Below are 19716 nucleotides of genomic sequence, written 5' to 3'. Positions count from 1 at the left end.
AGTAACGCAAGATTCAAGGCGGTCAGATATTTCACTCATGCATAAAAAGCGCCTTATTATATTTCTGGAAATAGTTCAGCCACGTGCATACGATAATCAGCACACGTGTACTTTATGTTATGTACAAGCTTTGTACCTAACTATCCGAGCGATGACGATGTCACCATTACCTTGCCCGCGTGTAGAACGATTAGAGTGATGTCCCCTTAACCTCTCGCCTCTTTATATAACATACAAGTCGACTACTTTACAATAAATTCAATAAAATAATTTATGCTCAAGTTTACCCCTTGTGTGGTTCTGCATGATTTTAATAGTGGTGACACGTATATATACTCGAAAACTTTCAAAACGCACAACCCACCGATTACCATCAACCATTGGAACCGAAAGGTGTTTACTAAAAGCCGTTTATCAGTTGACAAATCACAGAAAAATATCGCCCTTACCAGAGCACATTGTTATATTTATTCCAATATTTGGTTTTACCTGAATTATATAAAAATTTCACCATCGTCTGTGTTATACGTAATATGTATATATTATGTATGTGTTTATAGATCTGGGGAAAGCTTCTGTATCCCGTATCCCATGCATATAAAGTGCCACCCGAAATCTACATCCTTGTTTCATATTATATACATGTGCATGCCATGTCGCATGCCATATAGAGCTAGGAGATGTATCGTAAATGATAGTTATCCGTGAGTAGTGTTTTGGTCTATCTACGTGAATACTACAACCGTGTATCTGCTTGAATGATATAGTCGTGTTGTGTTTCTGTGTGAAAACTCCTGTATGCACCCAAAAAGTCTGTTGTCTAAGTGATACAAGAACGTATTCTGCTATTGCAGCAGACTGTTCTTTTAAATATAACACACATATTCTATTAAATCAACATAAGAATTCTATTAGACTACAAGACATTATGTTGAATATGACAGAACATTATGTTATAATAACAGAATACATTCCAGCATTACTCAGATAACAGACTTTCTGTTAAAATTAACCTAGTATATGTTTTTGAGTGTGGTCCGAGAGTAGTAAAATCGTGTATATCTGTGCATGGTATAGGCATGGTATATTGTAGGGTACAATCGTGTATATCTGTGCATGGTATAGGCATGGTATATTGTAGGGTACAATCGTGTATATATATGCAAACAAATACTGAGGCTATACCATTTTGGTCCAAGGAGGTGTTGGGGGTGGGGGGGGGGGGGCTGGATGTGGGGTAGGGGTTGTGAGAATAGAGGATGTATACATTACCTAAATCATTATGGAAAATACTGTACTTGTGACAGATACTGCTATAGATATACTTTTTTATATAAATTGTGTGATTTTTTGTGTAACATACCTAGGATCAGAAGATTGTTCATCATTCTGTATGAAAGTAAGTGAATGAAAGTACTCAAAGTTTGATCGGCTTATCAGTCTTCATAGGCCTTTATATATACATTACCTGAACTGGAATTGGCCTTAGCCGATATTTTAATTTACGTGACATAGCAAATTGTTTCTTTCGAATGTGTAGAATGTATATACAGTGACCGTAGACTCCATAGTTATTAGAAAGTTAAATTTTGATGTCATCATAAAGGTAAAAAGCATATATTTTGACTTTTATTCCAGCAACACTTCAATGCCAGACCTAAATTTCGTGTGCCTCGGGACCTCGGGATCAAACCTCGTCTGATCATTGTTTTCTTGTAATATGTTGGGACCAGATTGACAGTTTCAGCACAAGTAGTGAACCCAAAATAGCAGAAATGAACACTATAGACAATATATAACCTGGCACTGCGTTTATATGTTTTAGGCGGCCGCGTTAGATTCTCCAATATGTAACGTGCACTGCGGTGGCAGGTAGCAAGATGAGACTTACCGGCCACAGCAGTGGTCGCAACCTGACGACCGGCCGCAACAGTAGGTATGACGTGCAACATGCATGGTGTCCGCTGCCCTGAATATTGCAACCGGTCGCAACGTCGCAACACGTCGGGACCGGTCGCAAAAGCCGCCGCCGGCCACTGGCGTCATGTCGGAGTTGGTGAATCTAGTGGCATCGTAAATCGATGTAAACCAAGTGGTAACCGCACGAATTCAGAAAATAAATAATTGTCACAAAAAATTGTCATGGATCGTTTTTGCTTCGTGGAGACTAAGAACACGTTAGTTGATTATGGAGACCACTCGGTTGACATCGATTTACGATAGGGAAGATTTAATGCGCGTGTGAATATGCGGTAAATGTTCCTTACTGTCGATCCGACACATTAGAAGCAGTTTCTCTCCGTAGCTCTCACAATACTTCGTGTTGCTCTATTTAAGATTCACACCTACATTCCGCAACTATAAATGTCTTCTTTCACAAGTTGAATCTCAGGCGGCGAAATGCGCATTCAGAGGACTCTGACATCGACTTTCTCGTAATTAATGTACCGGTACCGGTAAGCATGAGTGATTTAGTTTTCTTGCACTGAAGGACATAGACCAGGGAAAAAACGGAATTCGGAAGAGATGAAAAAAAGTGTTATCTTTTTTTTTTTTTTTTTTTTTTTCTTATTCAATTTTCTGTACTCCTAGCAGACACACGTTTATCAAGGCAAGCGCCACGTTAGGCAGATCAGGTACATGTAAACCTAGCGTTCATTGGCCAATGTTACGCCTGCCAACTTGGTTTTAACTAATAGAATAAGGATAGATATCTTCAGCGTTAGATCTATTTTTGGCAACACGTGACGAGGAGCTCTGTCACAACAGTCGAGGTTTGCTGTTAAATTCGGTCTCACGTTGTGCATGGAAATCTTCAAAATTTCATTTTAATTTTATTCAAGATGCCAGTCTAGAATAAACAGGGATATTTCTATTTACGCAGTCACTTTCCAGCGTGGGATGTTACGGCCTATTTGGAAGTCAGCAGTGTTGAAATATAAAGATTCCCTTGCACTGTACGGTCGTACTTAAGCACACGTGAGACGTATCATAATCTACGACTGTTGTGGGCCTGTTGTGTTTTCACTTCACCGTCACTGCCTTGTGATTTCGGGAGAAAACTTTTATTAACACAAAATGAAAGTGGGCATAGTGAAACGCGCAGTGGTGTTGTGCCTTGTCGTCGATTTGATGCTGGCAGGTATGTGTAAAACAGCCGAACTGTTCAACATTTTATGCTGGACCGTAATTGTACATGTAGCCTAATGAATTAGACGTAGTATGAGCTGTATCGTTAGCATACAGCGTCTGATTCATTAGACTGGTGTACATGGAGATGTTTGTATTAGGCCTTAGTATACAAGATAATAAAGTAATACAATTTCACAGCTAGTATTACTGTTGTGTTACAAACTCATGTGGTTGTAAAATGTGCTTATTAATGTGAGTATGTGGATTTCTGCCCTCTTGGGGCCTCTGATTAAGGATACATGTATGTATGCAGTGCAGGCCTTTGTGATCTCTTCAGTCAGAGGACTCTTGAACTGTGTTTTTTTTATAGTGAGGTGACAATTCCTCATTCCCTTAATTAATGGTATTAAACCTTGCGGTTAAATGGCATTTCTGGATAACAGAAACACTATTACGTTTAGTGAAGAATTTAGGAATAGGTTAAGTAACAAAAAGGTTGGTTCTCTGGAAAAATCAATCTGTTTAAAACGAAGTATCTGAGGTGTCAGTTTCACATCCAGCTTAAACTGTCAGAAAGTGATGATTGTGTAGTTTACTGTTAATGTTGTTCAGCTGTTTACTGTATCATAATACTTTACATTACAATGTTGCAATTTTAACAACTTGTGTACTTTTCAGATGATTCTGTTCATCTGAAATGGCCCCAGACTACAAAACAGTTGATGAAATTTGCAGCAAACTCGACTCTACAACAAGCATTCCAGGATCATGTTAAAAAATATGGCACTGGCAAACTGGTGAGACACTTACTACACTAACAGCCAGCATGTAACCATGTATGAGTATATCATTAAGCAACAATCAAAATGAAATCAATTCACCTACTGTTCCCAATTCTCATAAATTAGTTGATTACAAATTAATTGTTTAGTACAAGCATGAGTGTGTTTTTGGTTCACAGATGTGTTATATCAAGAGTATATAATACTGATTTGCTTTTGTTTTTTTTTTTGTCTTCTGTGAGTTCAAGTCCAGCTCATGCTGGCTTCCTTTCCGGCCGTACGTGGGAAGGTCTGACAGCAACCTGCAGATGGTCGTGGGTTTCCCCCATGGCGTAAAACATCAATCAAATAAATATATTTTCTTTTTTGTTGTTGTTGTTTTTTTGTTTTGCCGGGGGGGGGGGGGGGGGGGGGGATCCAACAGATGCATCCATTTTTGGGTATTTGACATCCTTTGAAGGTGTGCTAACTCAACACTCACAGGTAAATGGTGCATCTAAGTAAACTTCCTCCTTCCTGTAACTCTAATATGCACTAAGTATTGCATGTGGTCATTTAGATATTACCTTCTCTCGGGTTTCTGTTTCTGATTTCTGTTTCAGGAAGTATGACTCTTACCCATTTGTATTTGTTTTCACATGATCTCTCAGTGTGTTTAATGACTAATGTGAACAGGTCGTATCTTGTTTTGCTTTCGCTATGGATGCTGATGTAATGTAGTTGAATTTGTCGTTTGACATTGATACAGGAAGTACAACCAAGACATCTGAAAGACTACAACTGAATAGAAAGCCCAGCAACTTTGTTTATAGGTTTGTTGATTTCAAATAAAACAGAGATAAACCACAAGTTTTTTAAGAGAATTTGCCTTGGTCTACTCTTAAAATACAGATGACATTAATAATTTTGTGCCACAGTTCTTGTCGGAGGTTCAAGCCATTCAGGTTTTAAACCATATTTTAGTATTGTTATTCTTAGCTAAATTGTTGCGCCTTTCTCGCAAAAGCAGTCAATAAGAATTCAAGCCTTTAATACTAGACATATGAGAGTAACACCATCTGATATCCCAATGCATGGAGACAAAACTGATTCAAACTGATTCAACTAAAAATGATGTTACCGTATGCAACATTGCAGCAAAATAGAAAGTGATATCATATAGAAGTGATATCATATAGAAGTGATATCAGTATAAAGCCATAGAAGCTATTTCAGTATATACCGAACAAAACATAAACGCAATATTTTTGTTTTTACAATATTTCACAAGATAACGCTGTGATTTTGCCAATATAATACCAAGGGATGGCAAGAGCAAAACTCTACACCAGTGTACAGTTCAGTCTCCAGAACAAATGTGTTATCGATTTCAACCCTATTCACCATTTTGACCCGTCAGACAGGTGTGGAACTATCTGTAGTATTCAATGATCTGTAAGGTCTTCCCTGGCACTCCTTACCCTCAGGTGTACAAACCCGTACAGACCAAGTTCTGTCAAAAGGCACGATGCCACCGATGCCACAAAACCAATAAGAGTGTGCCATCGGCATGCTCGATGCTGGCATGACCCTTAGAGCTGTCGCCAGAGCCCTTAATGTCAATGTGTCAATGATCAGTCATCTCAGAAGACCTCATGAAGAATTTAGCACGACAGCTAATCCCCCACATGCCGGCCAACCATGTGTAATTACCCCTGACCAAGACAGTCATATTCGCCTCTTCCATCTCAGTGACTGTTTCAAACAAGCCACTGCCACAGCTAATAAAACAGTCGGGCTCTATAATAACTAGATTTCCACTCAAATGGTTTGGAATTGCTCTAGAGAAGCGAATTTGTGTGCCTCTAGACCACCCCAGGGCCCAATAGGTGACCCATTTGTCTGGTGCCATGGGGTAACATTTTTGCACCACAAGGTTTATGCTGTATGCAGAGTATTTCTGCAGCCCAAAAACATTGAAGTGCTTGACTGGCCAGCATATTCACCTGATCTGTCCCCAATTGAACACCCACTTGACTGGCGTTTTCGTCATCGGCTTCCAGTTTGGGGTAACATCACTGAGTTGTGTTTGGCCCTCACGCAGAGGTGAGAAAACATTCCACAAGTCACATTTGACCTTTTCACGTTGATGATGTGCAGCATTGCAGCAGGCAAATGGCGGACATACTCGGTACTGAAGCGTGGAATTTCCCAAACTTACCCACAAACTGTTAAGGGCCCATTTCATCCCCCCACCCCTCCCCCGAAAAACGGTAGTGGAAGGAATTCGGTGTTGCGTATTTTTTCGTACAGTATAGTTGAAGTCTTACCAATGTAAAGATCATAGATGTAATATCAGTAAGGTCATACATGTATAAGTCATATCAGTAAAGTTATAGAAATGATATCAGTAAGGTCATAGAATTGGTATTTGTAAGGTCATTCAAGTGATATCAGTAAGGTCACAGAAGTCATATTAGTACCACCATAAGAGATGTAAGAACGATATCAGCAAGATCATAGCGGCGATATCAGTAATAGACATTACATCAGTATCGGTCATACAGACAACATCAGTAAGAGCAGAGAAGTGATGTTGTACGGATATAGAAATTTGAAAGCTGTAATAGCCATACTGAATGGCATGATGATAAACATAATATGTCTGCTACATAATCCTACTCCATGTCTATTAACAGCTCTCAGCAATATTACATAGTGTGTTTGATATCAAACCAGATCCAATATGTATATACATGTAACTTAAATAATCTTGATATGCAAGTCTGCCTTGTTTTCTTGACAGAGCCTCTACCATCAGTTTCCTTGTGCACCCTTAGCTAATCAGGCACCCGCCACCTCAGGTAAGTTGAGTCTTTGTTATCAGTTTGGCATGACTCTCTGTAGTTCATGACCTTGCCTGCTGTCACATGTTCACAGTGTTAGCCATAATCACAACCACATGCAAACAGAACACATCTTACCTTTTTAAATTTGAATGTCCCACCCTCATTCAGTATCTTTGAGAATGGTTCAGTGTGCTGATATAGTGACTTTTGTGAGGTACTGATGTCTGTGTCAAAATAGTGTGTCATGTGTAATGTGAATACCTGACAACCTAATGTACATTTATCTGCTGCATCCTCTGTGAATCAGCATTTTCTTAAATTTGCATACATTTTCTGGCAAGTTTGTCGTGTTATGATTTATTTCATTTACATGTATTTACTGAATGAGTGTTTCAGTTCAGTTTCCAGGTTAAGAAAAAGCTTTTAAATCACTGTTTTCTGAGTTCAAAATTTCATGGAAATCTTCATCAACTCTCAACATGGAACAAATATTTTGAGAGAAAACAATATCAAGAGAAACTGATTTTGTTCATCATTAGAACCTGTTTTTGAAAGTATAATTTGGACATCCCTCCCAACCTTGAACTAACTGTCAGTTACTTTGTTCGCATAACTAAAAAACTGACCTGATTTGTTTTGATGAACTAGTGACAGTTGGGATGTGACACTTATGACACGAGATAACCCAGACAGACAATGTTACCTTTGTCCTCTTCTGATCAGGTGTTACCATTTTATCAAAGTACATTTGTTTGTCAAATGGTCACATAAGGATAAGAAGTAATGACTAGAAACAGTGAGCTGTGCTAATCTGAAGCCATGAAGTTTCAGGGCTGGTAGAATATGTAAGACCGCGGACATCCGGCATTTGCTGTTAGACTCACGCCAAAAACACTTACTCGCTCACACACAGCGGTGAGAACATTAATTGGGTAAATAACATGGGAGTTCACGTATAAATCCAAAACCAGGTTTTGTTGACATTCAGAATTTTTGTATCATGCGTACATTGTTCTGTTGCCTTACAATCCATAATTTCTGGTTATTATCAGCCGCACTTCTATGAATATCGTCCAGTATTGTCCATTTCCCTATACCTTCCCATGTTATCTTTGACGTGGTCATCTGCTTGCCGCTGCCTCGTACGAGTGAAGTGCCCGGATGTCCACAGTCTCCACTCTCTTGGCCTTCACTCACTATAAGGATGAAAAAGTTGGCATTGTAATATAGTACGTAATACAACTATCATGAACAGAAAACACAGATGTTCAGCAAGAGACGAAATTTACTGGTAGACTCTAATTGATTAATCATATACACTGGTACCACCAAGTGGCAATAATACTGAACAGCTGAAGTCAGTGTGAAAATCAGTTATAATGAAAAATCATTATCAGTGATTGATTTGATTGGTGTTTTACGCCGTACTCAAGAATATTTCACTTATACGACGGCGGCCAGCATTGTGGTGGGTGGAAACCGGGCACAACCCGGGGGAAACCCACGACCATCCGCAGGTTGCTGAGGGACCCACTGCAGAGATGAATGAAATCTATAACATGATAGCACAATGTAGTGACAGACATGTATGTGTTCAACTGTATGGACAGCCACAAATTAGTGCGTTAGTACATATTATTCATTAACACATATAATTCATTGACCTGCTGCTTATGAATTGACAACTATGTATTTTTAAATTTTAATTTATTTCTACTTCACTTGTTTATCTACATTGATAAAATTAACCACAACCGGTTTTGAAGTCTTTAATTTGCCATACTCATGTTTGTAATTAAACTGATAATTTACAATATCAAATTCTTAAAATTCATGCATAAGATATATGTAATTTTTGTAAGAAAAAATCTGATTTGATTCAGTCACAATAAAACGTTACTGTGGTTCATCAAGGCTGTGTGTGCTGGTTCAGCTGACTTGAGGTACTGTGTACATACATTAAGATATTCAGGATCACGACAACATCAACAGGTGAATAATAATGAACTTGTGTTACATACAAGTGGTGTCAGTTTGAGACTGCCATCAACAAACAGCTATGTCTATGAATCAGTAAACAGTTGGTGTACGTGGAAGCGCAGGGGTTGTAGAAATGTGGCTGCTCCTGGCTACAGACGTATTGGGTTTCAGGAGGTGTGTGTGTTTGTAGGGCTGGAGATTAATTAGTAAATGGTCAATATGGAAAAAAACAGGTGTGGTTGTCATATATTGCTCAAAATATATTAGGTTATAATAGTCATTCTATATAAACTACATGCATTACAGATTTTATACTTCAAAGGAATGATTATGTGAAATATCCGAATTCTAGAGTAATGCTCTTTTCATAAAAAAAACAACAATATAATGGTATGTTCTGGCCAGGTCAGTTTGAAAAATTCTTCAGACCAGAGTAGTAACCAGAAATCCATCTTTCTCTTTCAGTCCACAGGCTAAGCCCAGTTAATGTAGGTGTGGTTGCAGCCCTCGGAGACTCGCTAACAGTAAGTATGATATGTACATGTAATAAGGTTTTTGTGCCTTACGTAAAGATTTTTGAGGGTAATGCAGTTTAGACTTACGTCATGTCTTCACATGAGTTTCTTATCTTGTGTTCATTACAAACAGAGCACTGCCCTTTGACATTGTTTGATGAGTTATAATACAGCATAGTGCTGAAATGTATGTTTGAACGCTTATATGGTGTTTTACGTCACACTTACGAACAGTTTTTCAGTCTTATGATGATGAGAAGTCATTAGGTGTGCATACATATGCTCTGTCCTCTTCTGGCAGGGCGAATGCTGCCACCACTGATCATATGGAAGATACCAGACATGACACCCCATACAACCATGCCAACTAGTCCGATTTCCTTGCTTTAACTTCTCAGTGCTGAGCGCCAAGCAAGACAGCAACAAGTACCATTTTTAAAGTCTTTGGTATGAGCCGACCTGAGTTTGATCCCAGGTCTCCCAACTTTGAGACGCACGCTCATTAGTTCACCGAGGTGGTCTGCAGTGTTGCGAGTTTTGCTGCGTTTGTATGAACTGACCTTCAGTGCTCAGTTCTGTGTCATTTTCTGGTGGAATCTTGGAGTAGTATCGTCTTACTTTACTACCCTCACTGATGTAGCTATTTAACTCGTTGCTTTGTGATCTACTTGTGCTTTTGATATGTAACTGATATGTTTTGGCAGTTTAAATCTTTATAATCCAACCCAGAAGGGCATGAAAAAATATTAGCATTTTCATTGCTGCAGGTAACTTTTGAGGCACCAAAACTACATCATTGAAATCCTTTCCATCGAGCAGATGTTGGGAAATGTGCGAGGTTTTTTGAGAGGGAGGGATGAACTCAGTATTTACAATGAATTTTTCGAATTTTAAAATAGCACTCTTCGTACCTTGACCTTGTTCATCTTGATGAACTAGCCATGTGTGTACATGTATGTTTGCTGGTCTGCTTGTAGGCTGGTACTGGGGTGAAGGCTCTGACCATCATTGGTCTGCTGAGGGAATGGAGAGGACTGTCATGGAGGTGAGAAGATAAAGACTAATGATTATCACACCTGTGGTGTGACATTGGAATCTTAGACCTGATAACAACAACATCACATTGTGAGGCTTGTCTGGTAATGTAGTAAGAATGTGACACTTGCAGCTTGTCGGACAACCTGAGGGTTGTCAGGCAATGTATTCAGAGTTTGACACCTCAGGCTTTTCCGATGATATAGTCAGAATTGACACCTTAGGTTTGTCAGGCAATGTAGGCGGAATGTGACACCTGAGGCTTGTCAGGTAATTTAGTCAGAATATAACACCTAAGAATTCTGGGGCAATGTATTCGGAATGTGACACCTGAGACTTGCCAAGCAGTTTAGTCAGAATGTGACACCTGAGGCTTGTCAGGCAGTGTAGTCGAAATGTGACAGGTAATTTAGTCAGTATGGGACACCTTAGGCTTGTCGGACAATGTAGTTAGAATGTGACTCCTGAGGCTTGTCTGGCAATTTAGTCAGAATGTGACACCTGAGACTTGTCAGGCAATTTAGTCAGAATGTGACACCTGAGGCTTGTCAGGCAGTGTAGTCGGAATGTGACAGGTAATTTAGTCAGTATGGGACACCTTAGGCTTGTCGGACAATGCAGTAAGAATGTGACTCCTGAGGCTTGTCTGGCAATTTAGTCAGAATGTGACACCTGAGGCTTGTCTGGCAGTGTAGTCAGAAAGTCACACCTGAGGCTTTTTGGTCTATGTTGTCAGAGTGTGACACTGGGGGCTTGTCAGATGATGTAGTCAGAATTGACACCTTAGGCTAGTCCCAGTGTAGTCAAAACTCTGGATAGTTTGGCAGTGCAAATCTTTAGGAAGGAATTTTACCTGTGAAAGTGATAAAAATCAAAATCAGGTATTGATGCAAGCCATTACTCTTTTTACAGTGGTGGTGGAGATTTGACTGCTGAGGAAGCTCCAACTCTGCCCAGTAAGTAGTTGAGGCTACCAGATCACTGATGCACAGATCACGGTCACAGCTATAAATATTCTCAATATTTTGTGCTGACCTAATATAAATTAATAACTTATTACGACATAAAAGGCATTTTTTTTGGCATCACATAATGTTTTCCTATAAGCTGGAAAATATAAGACAACAAATATTTTCTCTTGTTAAAACTGGACCTGTTGTTTTGGTTGATTTAGTACTAAATTTGATGTCTTTTTGTCACAGGCCAACAAATCTTTTAACAGATTTACCCTATTTCAGTGAGTGACATTTTTAAAAAATATTTTTAAGACTTTATCAAGAAGTACAACCCCAATGTGAAAGGCTTTTCTGTGAAGACTGGCTCCTATGAAAGCAGGAATGCTCATCTGAATGTGGCTGATCCTGGAGCAGTAGCTAGGTAAGTATAGTCACTTAAATTCAGTATTCACTAAAATGGGAGTATTCATTAAGTTTTAATTATCATCTTAATAGACCTGATATGCAAGTAGCAACTAGGTAAGTACAGTCGCTTGAATGTAATATTCACTTAAATGGAATATTCAACTAGCCAATAATACTAGGTGTGATTTTCATCTAAATATAGCTGATCCTGGGACAGTAGCTAGGTATTAAGTATTTACTTAAATGGAGAATTCCCTTAAGGTCCATAATACTAAGATTGATTCTCATCTAAGCATAGCTGATCCTAGAGCAGTAGTTAGATATCTGTAAGTAGTCATTAAATTCAGTATTCTCTTGATCTGGAGTGTTCACCTAAGGCCATAATACTATGGTTACTTCTCATCATATAACTGATCCCTAAGCAGTGGACCGATGTGGGTAAGCATTATTTTACTGAAATAAAGTATTCACTGAGACCTGCTTTCTGTTCATCTTAATTTGGCTGATTCTAGAGCAGTAACTTAGTAAATGTTCACTTAAAATGAATATTCACTTGGGCCTAACCGAGAATCAAGAGGTCACCTGAATATACATGTAGGTATCTAATTGTGTGTATGTCTCCCTCCCCCAGTGACATGCCAGGCCAAGCTAAGTTGCTGGTGGAGTGCCTGAAGACAGAGCCGGGGGTGGACTTTGAGAATGACTGGAAGGTGATCACTCTCTTTATCGGGGGGAACGACCTGTGTGATTATTGTGAGGACCAGGTAAGTTCTGCTGTCTCCCATGGACAGGTTCTGTGAAGCAGCCACAGCGTATCTCTGAAGCAGTCTCCATGGCAATGTCCAGCAGTGTCCATGGCATCCCAAAGTCCAGCAAATGTCAAAGGGAACACAAAGTTCAGCAATGTCTCTGACAACCCAAAGTTCAGCAATGTCTATGGCAACACAAAGGTCAACAAAGTCTGTGACAACACAAAGTTCAGCAATGTCTATGACAACACAAAGTTCAGCAATGTCTGTGGCAACACAAAGTTCAGCAATGTCTGTGGCAACAAAAAGGTCAGCAATGTCTATGGCAACACAAAGTTCAGCAATGTCTATGGCAACACAAAGTTCAGCAATGTCTATGGCAACACAAAGTGCAGCAATCTACATGGAAACACATACACAGTGTCCACAACAACACAGAGAGGCAGTTTCTACAACAACTCATAGTCAAACATTTTCGATGGTTGTAAATCATAATATTTTGACCCAGAACTAAGGTACAAGCAAGCAAGTAGTGTAATGGAGTGAAGTTTGAATGAGCCAAAAACAATCGTACAGCACAAGAATTCTGTCAAATATGAAGTACAAATATTTCATTGACAGAACTATGCTGGGTATATATATTAATATTAGACTGTATTTGAATCTAGCCATTTGAAACCCAGCTTCATTCTTGATGTGTGGTTGTCGCAAGTCCTAGAGCCTGCTTTCTTTAATCTATCCCTGACCTAGTTATTAGATTATTAGCTTGTAAAATTAAGATATCCATTACCCATATAAATATGTTCAGTATGATTGAGTGTCGTGGTTGTCTCCCCTTGCAGGAAAAGTTCAGTGCCACGAATTACCTGAGAGATGTCCAGGCAGCCTTGGACACGCTGCACGACTCTGTTCCACGGGCATTTGTGAATCTGGTGCAGGTTTTAACTGTACCCATGGTGGAGGAGCTCAACAAAGGTCTCATCTGTTATGCTCTTCATTTGTAAGTCATTGACCATTATTTCAATTTCAGCATTAGTCCTACACAAAGCATTGGTATAATTTATAGTCAACATTATATATAATTGAGTAACTTTATAACGTTAGTATTTTTAATAATCCATTTCATGCTTAAATCATCCTGGTGTAATGATATGTTCTTGAATGCAGCACATGTGACTATACAAATAACTAATTGAGTAAAGAAGATACATTATGTAATTTACATTTCAGATATGCCTGTAAATGTGGAGCTTTTCCCAAAGATGATGCAGCCCGACAGGAAATGATTGCTGCAGGAGTAGCATATCGTAAAGCCGTTGAAGATCTAGTACTGAGTGGTCGCTATGACGACCGTGAGGACTTCACCGTGGTACTGCAGCCATTCCTCACAGAAACCAGGCCCCCCAGGGATGTAAGTAAAAACTACAATGAATAATACTTCTACACTTTGGGAGACATTTTATCAGACACGATCATTTCTTTATTATTTGTAATCCATTTATTAGTAATTAGAAGGCCAGCATTAAGATGCTTACTGTTGCTTTAAATTGTACAGTTGGAGCTTATTTTTGAAGTCATTTTGGTAACAGGCCTTTGTATATTACAGTGTAGGAACTGTATTTATTATTTTTTTTTGTGTTCCAAATTATTGACGCAATATTTAGTTTCACTGCCCAGAATAACTTGACGCACTGAGCTGTTCCCCTTGATCCGCTTCAAGACCATTTTTGTACGCATATGCTCTTCACAAGCATAAGAAAACATAAATGTAAAGTAATGTGGGTGGGCCATAAAACATTTAATTGAAGTCTGTATATGTAGTTTAAAAATACTTTGAGCTGTTAAAGTGTCTTTATTGTATCATTTGAACTCATAATTATATGTCTCTCTTTATCTTTTGTAGCCCAACAATGAACCTGACCTGAGTTACTTTGCTCCAGATTGTTTCCACTTCAGTGAGAAAGGTCAAGCAGCTGCAGCAGAGGGGCTGTGGAATAACATGGTAGGGACATTGTTGTACATTGTAACAGTGTAACATACATGGTAGGGACATTGTTGTACATTGTAACAGTGTAACATACATGGTAGGGACATTGTTGTACATTGTAACAGTGTAACATACATGGTAGGACATTGTTGTACATTGTAACAGTGTAACATACATGGTAGGGACATTGTTGTACATTGTAACAGTGTAACATACATGGTAGGGACATTGTTTTAAAAACGAATTCAGCAGTTGTCTGTGGATTTAGTGAATGTTTATGTGACTGTCAACCAATCAACATTAAGAGCATATATCATCACATGACATATTCTAAAATGTGGCTTTTTTGTGAAAAGGTAGCTTCTTTGAATCATTAATAGAAAACTAATATTCTATCATATATTTGTGTGGATTATTATGACAAGTACTCATGTTCAAGCTGAGCAGAAATCTTCATCATATTTACATTCCTGAAGAAAGTGTTACAGTTAAATATGCCTTCATGTCTCTGCTACATCAGTTTGTACATTGTAACTGCCATTTGTGAACTTGAGATCCTGAGTTGTTGGTAATTAACTCATACAGTACATTATTGTTTGTGACAATGTGCAGATAGAGCCAGAAGGTCAGAAGAGAACAAGCTGGACCCCTGGAGAGCAGATTATTTGCCCCACCGATGTGAGTCAACTGAGTAAAGTGACATATATCTGATCTATATACTATGATGTGATTCATTTATGCATTTATGGGTGGCTTTGTACTGCTTTAGTACTGATATAAGAATTTGTTCTCGAAGTGACGAACACGATTAGGAAATCAGGAAATTGTCTTGAATTCATGCAGTTTCACCTTGAATAAAACTGCATTGCCTGAATGTATTCATGGCTGTACATTGTGCCAACATGGTTGTACATTGTGCCAACATGGGTGTATATTGTGCCAACATGATTGTACATTGTGCCAACATGGTTGTACATTGTGCCAACATGGTTGTACATTATGCCAACATGGTTGTACTATGTGCCAACATGGTTGTACATTGTGCCAACATAATTGTAGATTGTGCCAACGTAATTGTATATTGTGCCAACAGGATGCTTTGTCAAAATTTTAAGTGCATAGAATGGATGATTATAGTGTAACGCCACATCAGCATTATTTCAGCCATATTGTGGCCTGTAAACTTAAATTATGTCCATTTAAACATTGTCTTGCCACAACCTGTCTTTCCTGTACGTATGATTTATTTATTTATTTATTTGATTGGTGTTTTATGCCCTACTCAAGAATATTTCACTTATACAACTGGCAGGCAGCATTATGATGGGGGAAAACTGGGCAGAGCCCAGGGGAAACCATGACCATCCACAGGTTTATGGCAGACCTTCTCACTTATGGCCGGAGAGGAAGTGAGCATGAGCTGGACTTGAACTCACAACGACCACATTGTTGAGAGGCTCCTTGGCCATTGAGCTGCGCTAGAGTGCTAACCAACTGAGCCATGGAGGCCCCCTGTATGAATGAGGTTGCTGGCTTAAATTTAACCTCCAATAGTCAGATACTTGGTGAGGGTAGTGGATTACTCCAGACTTTCTGGTTCCCTTCACCTACAAACCTGACTCCCCTGATAGAAGTGAACAGTTTTGAGGATGGCATCAAGTACCAAATAAATAAATGACAGTTAACTATTCAACATTTAATTCATGTTTAATATTCAAACAAATATTTTCTTTTAGGCCACACCATTCTTCTTCACTCGTCAGAACACTGATGAGTTGAATTCCAAGATGGGCTTCCAGGGCTCAAAGGGGGCATTCTTTGCCCAGGACAAAGAGGATTCTCAGGCCTTAAACGGGGCACTTTCTGCCCAGAACAAGCAGGATTCCCCACCCAAGGGACAGGGTGCTAACATCAGCCCCTCAGTGGTCGTGCTGGGATGTCTCATTGCCATCGCCTCTGTGGCCCTTGCCCTAGGAATCTCTCTCAAGGTGCGCAAAAGTCGCCAGCAGAGAAATCCTGAGAATGTTGGAATACTGCTACACAGTATGGGCAGTGCTGTGTACACATAGCCTGAGTGTCAGCAGTGAACTATTAAAGGCTGCTCAAATAGCCAGGGACAAACAGTAACTCAGGCTCTGTTAACACTAGAGAGAAATGATATCCATCAGGATTTTTTCTGAAAGGTACACATACCTGAATATAACATTGTTGTTTATCTTTATGCTGAGAAAACAGAGATACTCAATTTGGCCTTCAGGGATTCTATTGGATTCCAACTTTTAGATACATATACATTGCTTAATTTACATTGATAATCAATATAAACTTTTATTGCCTTACATATAAATGAATACAGTGAAGACTTCTTGTAAGTCTACATGTTTAAATAATGTTGGGGACTAAAACAAACTAGATGTATTTCATCAACTTAAATGTGATTTAATGTCTTATTTGGCTGGTTTTGTGTCACCTTTCATGTCAATTCAGCCATTTTTGAGAAAGTTTTACATTAGTAAATTAAAAGTGTTAATGTACTCAGAAACCTGTGAAAGCCTTAGCTTGTGAAATACTCTGCAGGCTTGCTGCATATTCTTGGCAGCTAAGCGTTCTGTAACACTATCAGTGTGTGTGACTGATGGCTAGCTTTACATTTGCACTTAGCTTGTGTAATAAACTGTGGATATGACTAAACTGTAATATAACTCATCTGTGCCATTCCACTTACCTAACACAAGATCTTTGTCTGTGATAAAGCATCAAGATATTAATAGATCTTTTCTTTTGCAAGAACTAGCAAATGATTTTGAATTCTGTAATGTGATTTTTGATTTTGGAGAAAACATGTGTTGCGTATTTGGAATGTATGTCATTTTTCCAGGGAAAAACTTCTTGTAAAAAATAAACTTTTGTGAGGTATATTTAAAATAGCAATATTTTGCATCACTTTTTTTAAAGAAATTAAAGTGTTTTTGTACAAGTTAATCCAGGGAAATTTTTATGACTTGTGCTTTAAAGTATATTTAAATTTTTTATAGCCTATGAAATGTCTTGTATGTTTTCCAGATATAATATATATATATATGTATGTATATCTGTGGATGATTGCCGGTGCTTATATATGTATATGTCAAGCTTTTTTCCACTATTAAAGTATGTACTCAGAAATATCTGTTACGTGAACAATTTTCTGATCTTGCTGATTGCTGTTTTGCCCTAAATGAGCCAGATTTTGATAATTCATTATTTGAACCTGTTAATAGCACAGGCTCTTATGTCTTAAAACATGTGGCTCTGTTACTTCTATTTACATTATTATGTGATTGTTAATGGTATGTTTACTGAAGATTCTGGTTATGTAACCATAGATACTTATGTACTACATATATATGTATGTGTAAAGAAAATATGCTCACTCAGTCGTATGTAAATTATCTATATACCAGACTATACTTTACCTTTGGATGTACTTTAAGCCTTCAGTCCTAAATTGGATAATGCTTAACACAAAAATATCCCTTTTGAACAGAACTGTCAGGATCACATTTGCCTGAGCTATGCTAACTTCCCCCTGAGGGTTATAAACATTTGTAAGTCAAACAAAATACTGTATATAGTCTCACAAATTAAAATTGTATTTCGGAGCAGGTCATTATGGAGAAACAGTTCTGTAATGTTTTTTTCTGTACTGGTCAGAAATGAAGACATGAAGAGAGATCAGATGTCTGTGTGGATAAGCATACTGGATGTTTATTTCTATGGTTATTCCATATTATAATGTTCATGTTAAGTAGCAAGCAATGCTGTTAAAATCTTTGAATAAATTTATCTTTGCAAATTACTATAAAAGTGCTTTAGGCTTGTGTGCATGACCATGTTTGTTTTCCGAAATTGTGATGAGTAAAATCATCAGTACTATAATCTTGAAGCCATATCTAGTGTTGGTATACTGTGACTGGATGGGTCCTTTCTACTGTGTATGGTGTACTGTGATTGGGCAGGAAGTGCTGTCTGGTGTGAGTATTCTGTGACTGCTATGTCTGGATGGCCATGTCCTGTGACTGGGTGGCATTTCATGTCTGGTGTCTACTGTGATTGGGTGGTCTGTCTTATCTTTTACTTGCGAAGGTGTTGCAGCAGCCTGTGGATGGTCATTTGGTCACAGACTCAGCTGGGTTTCCTCCCACCATAATGCTGGCCACCTCATATATGTGGAATATTCTTCAAGATGACTATAAAACACAAATTATATAAATAAATATATTATTGCTGTGTGTGGTGTCATGTCTTGTGTGTGTCCACTGTGACTGGATGGAGCATAATATCTGGTGTCTATGTACTGTGACTGGCCGTGGCATCTTCTCTGGTCTGCTCTGTCAGTGTGCTATGACTGGGTGTGGGGTATCTTGTCTGGTGTCAGCATCATGACTAGGTGGGCATCATGTCTGATGTCTATGTACTGTGACTGAGTGGGGCATCTGATCTGGTGTCCATGTAATGTGACTGAGTGGGGCATCTGATCTGGTGTTTATGTACTGTGACTGAGTGTCGTATCATGTATGTTGTCTATGATATTTTGTTGGATATGTCACGTCTGTACATATCATGACTGGTAAGGCGTCATAGCTTTACTATGGCTAGGTGTGGCACTGTGTCTGTACTGCGACTGGGTGGGATATCATGTCTGGCCTCTGTGTATTTTGGATGGGATGTCATGTACATTGTCCACAGAGTGTGACTGGGTGGGATGTCATGCCTGTACTCTAACTGGATGGGCCATCATGTGTGTTGTGTATGTACTGTGTCTGGGTGAAGCATTGTGTCTGGTCTCAGTAATCTGTGACTGGGTGAGGTGTCATGTCTGGTGTCTGATTCGTTGGACCATCTTGTCTGGTGTCTGTACTATATCTGGGTGGAACATCTTTTCATGCTTGAGTATGACTGGGTGGAGTGTCATGTTTCGTGTGAGTATACTGTGACTGGGTGGGGTGTCCTGACTGATGTCTATACTTGGATTGGGTGGGGCGTTATGTCTACTGTCTGCATTGTGATTGGGTGGGTCATCTTGTCTTGACTACACACTATGACTGGATGGGGTATCATGCCCGGTGTGAGGGCATGTATATTGTGACTGGGTGCCATGTTTGGTGTAAGTATATTGTTACTGGGTGGGGTGTTATGTCTGGCGTAATGTTAGTTTGCGGTGACTGGACAGGGTGTCATTTCTGATGTCACGTACATTCCATTGACACAGAGGGATTTAAAAAACGGGAACTGTGTGAAATGAGAACTGACTGCGAAGGATGATACTTAATATGATATTAAATGATGGTTTAATAAATCATCAGCG

General features: G+C 38.9%; 1 protein-coding gene across 1 annotated transcript; it reads left to right on the top strand.

Moving 5' to 3' along the window:
* Window positions 1-2754: 2754 nt before the first annotated feature.
* Window positions 2755-17808, top strand: LOC135467781 (phospholipase B1, membrane-associated-like). The gene is made up of 13 exons (XM_064745627.1): window positions 2755-3142; window positions 3811-3929; window positions 6700-6757; window positions 9188-9246; window positions 10215-10282; window positions 11185-11228; window positions 11541-11649; window positions 12265-12397; window positions 13225-13382; window positions 13613-13793; window positions 14286-14384; window positions 14982-15047; window positions 16106-17808. Exons 1-13 carry the CDS (start codon window positions 3079-3081, stop codon window positions 16436-16438), a joined length of 1491 nt encoding a protein of 496 aa, XP_064601697.1. The 5' UTR covers window positions 2755-3078; the 3' UTR covers window positions 16439-17808.
* Window positions 17809-19716: the final 1908 nt, after the last annotated feature.

This window comes from Liolophura sinensis, chromosome 6 (genome assembly GCF_032854445.1).
Source record: "Liolophura sinensis isolate JHLJ2023 chromosome 6, CUHK_Ljap_v2, whole genome shotgun sequence".
Taxonomy (NCBI): Eukaryota; Metazoa; Mollusca; class Polyplacophora; order Chitonida; family Chitonidae; genus Liolophura; species Liolophura sinensis.
The sequence above is the reverse complement of the archived record's forward strand: the minus strand, read 5'-3'. Positions and strand labels throughout refer to the sequence as shown.

Bases quoted from the DNA above. Each gene is read 5' to 3' on its own strand.
- LOC135467781 (XM_064745627.1), top strand. From the start codon at position 3,079: ATGAAAGTGGGCATAGTGAAACGCGCAGTGGTGTTGTGCCTTGTCGTC. The intron at 11,229-11,540 runs GTAAGTAGTTGA...AATATTTTTAAG, and splicing joins GGAAGCTCCAACTCTGCCCA to ACTTTATCAAGAAGTACAAC. The intron at 11,650-12,264 runs GTAAGTATAGTC...TCCCTCCCCCAG, and splicing joins GATCCTGGAGCAGTAGCTAG to TGACATGCCAGGCCAAGCTA.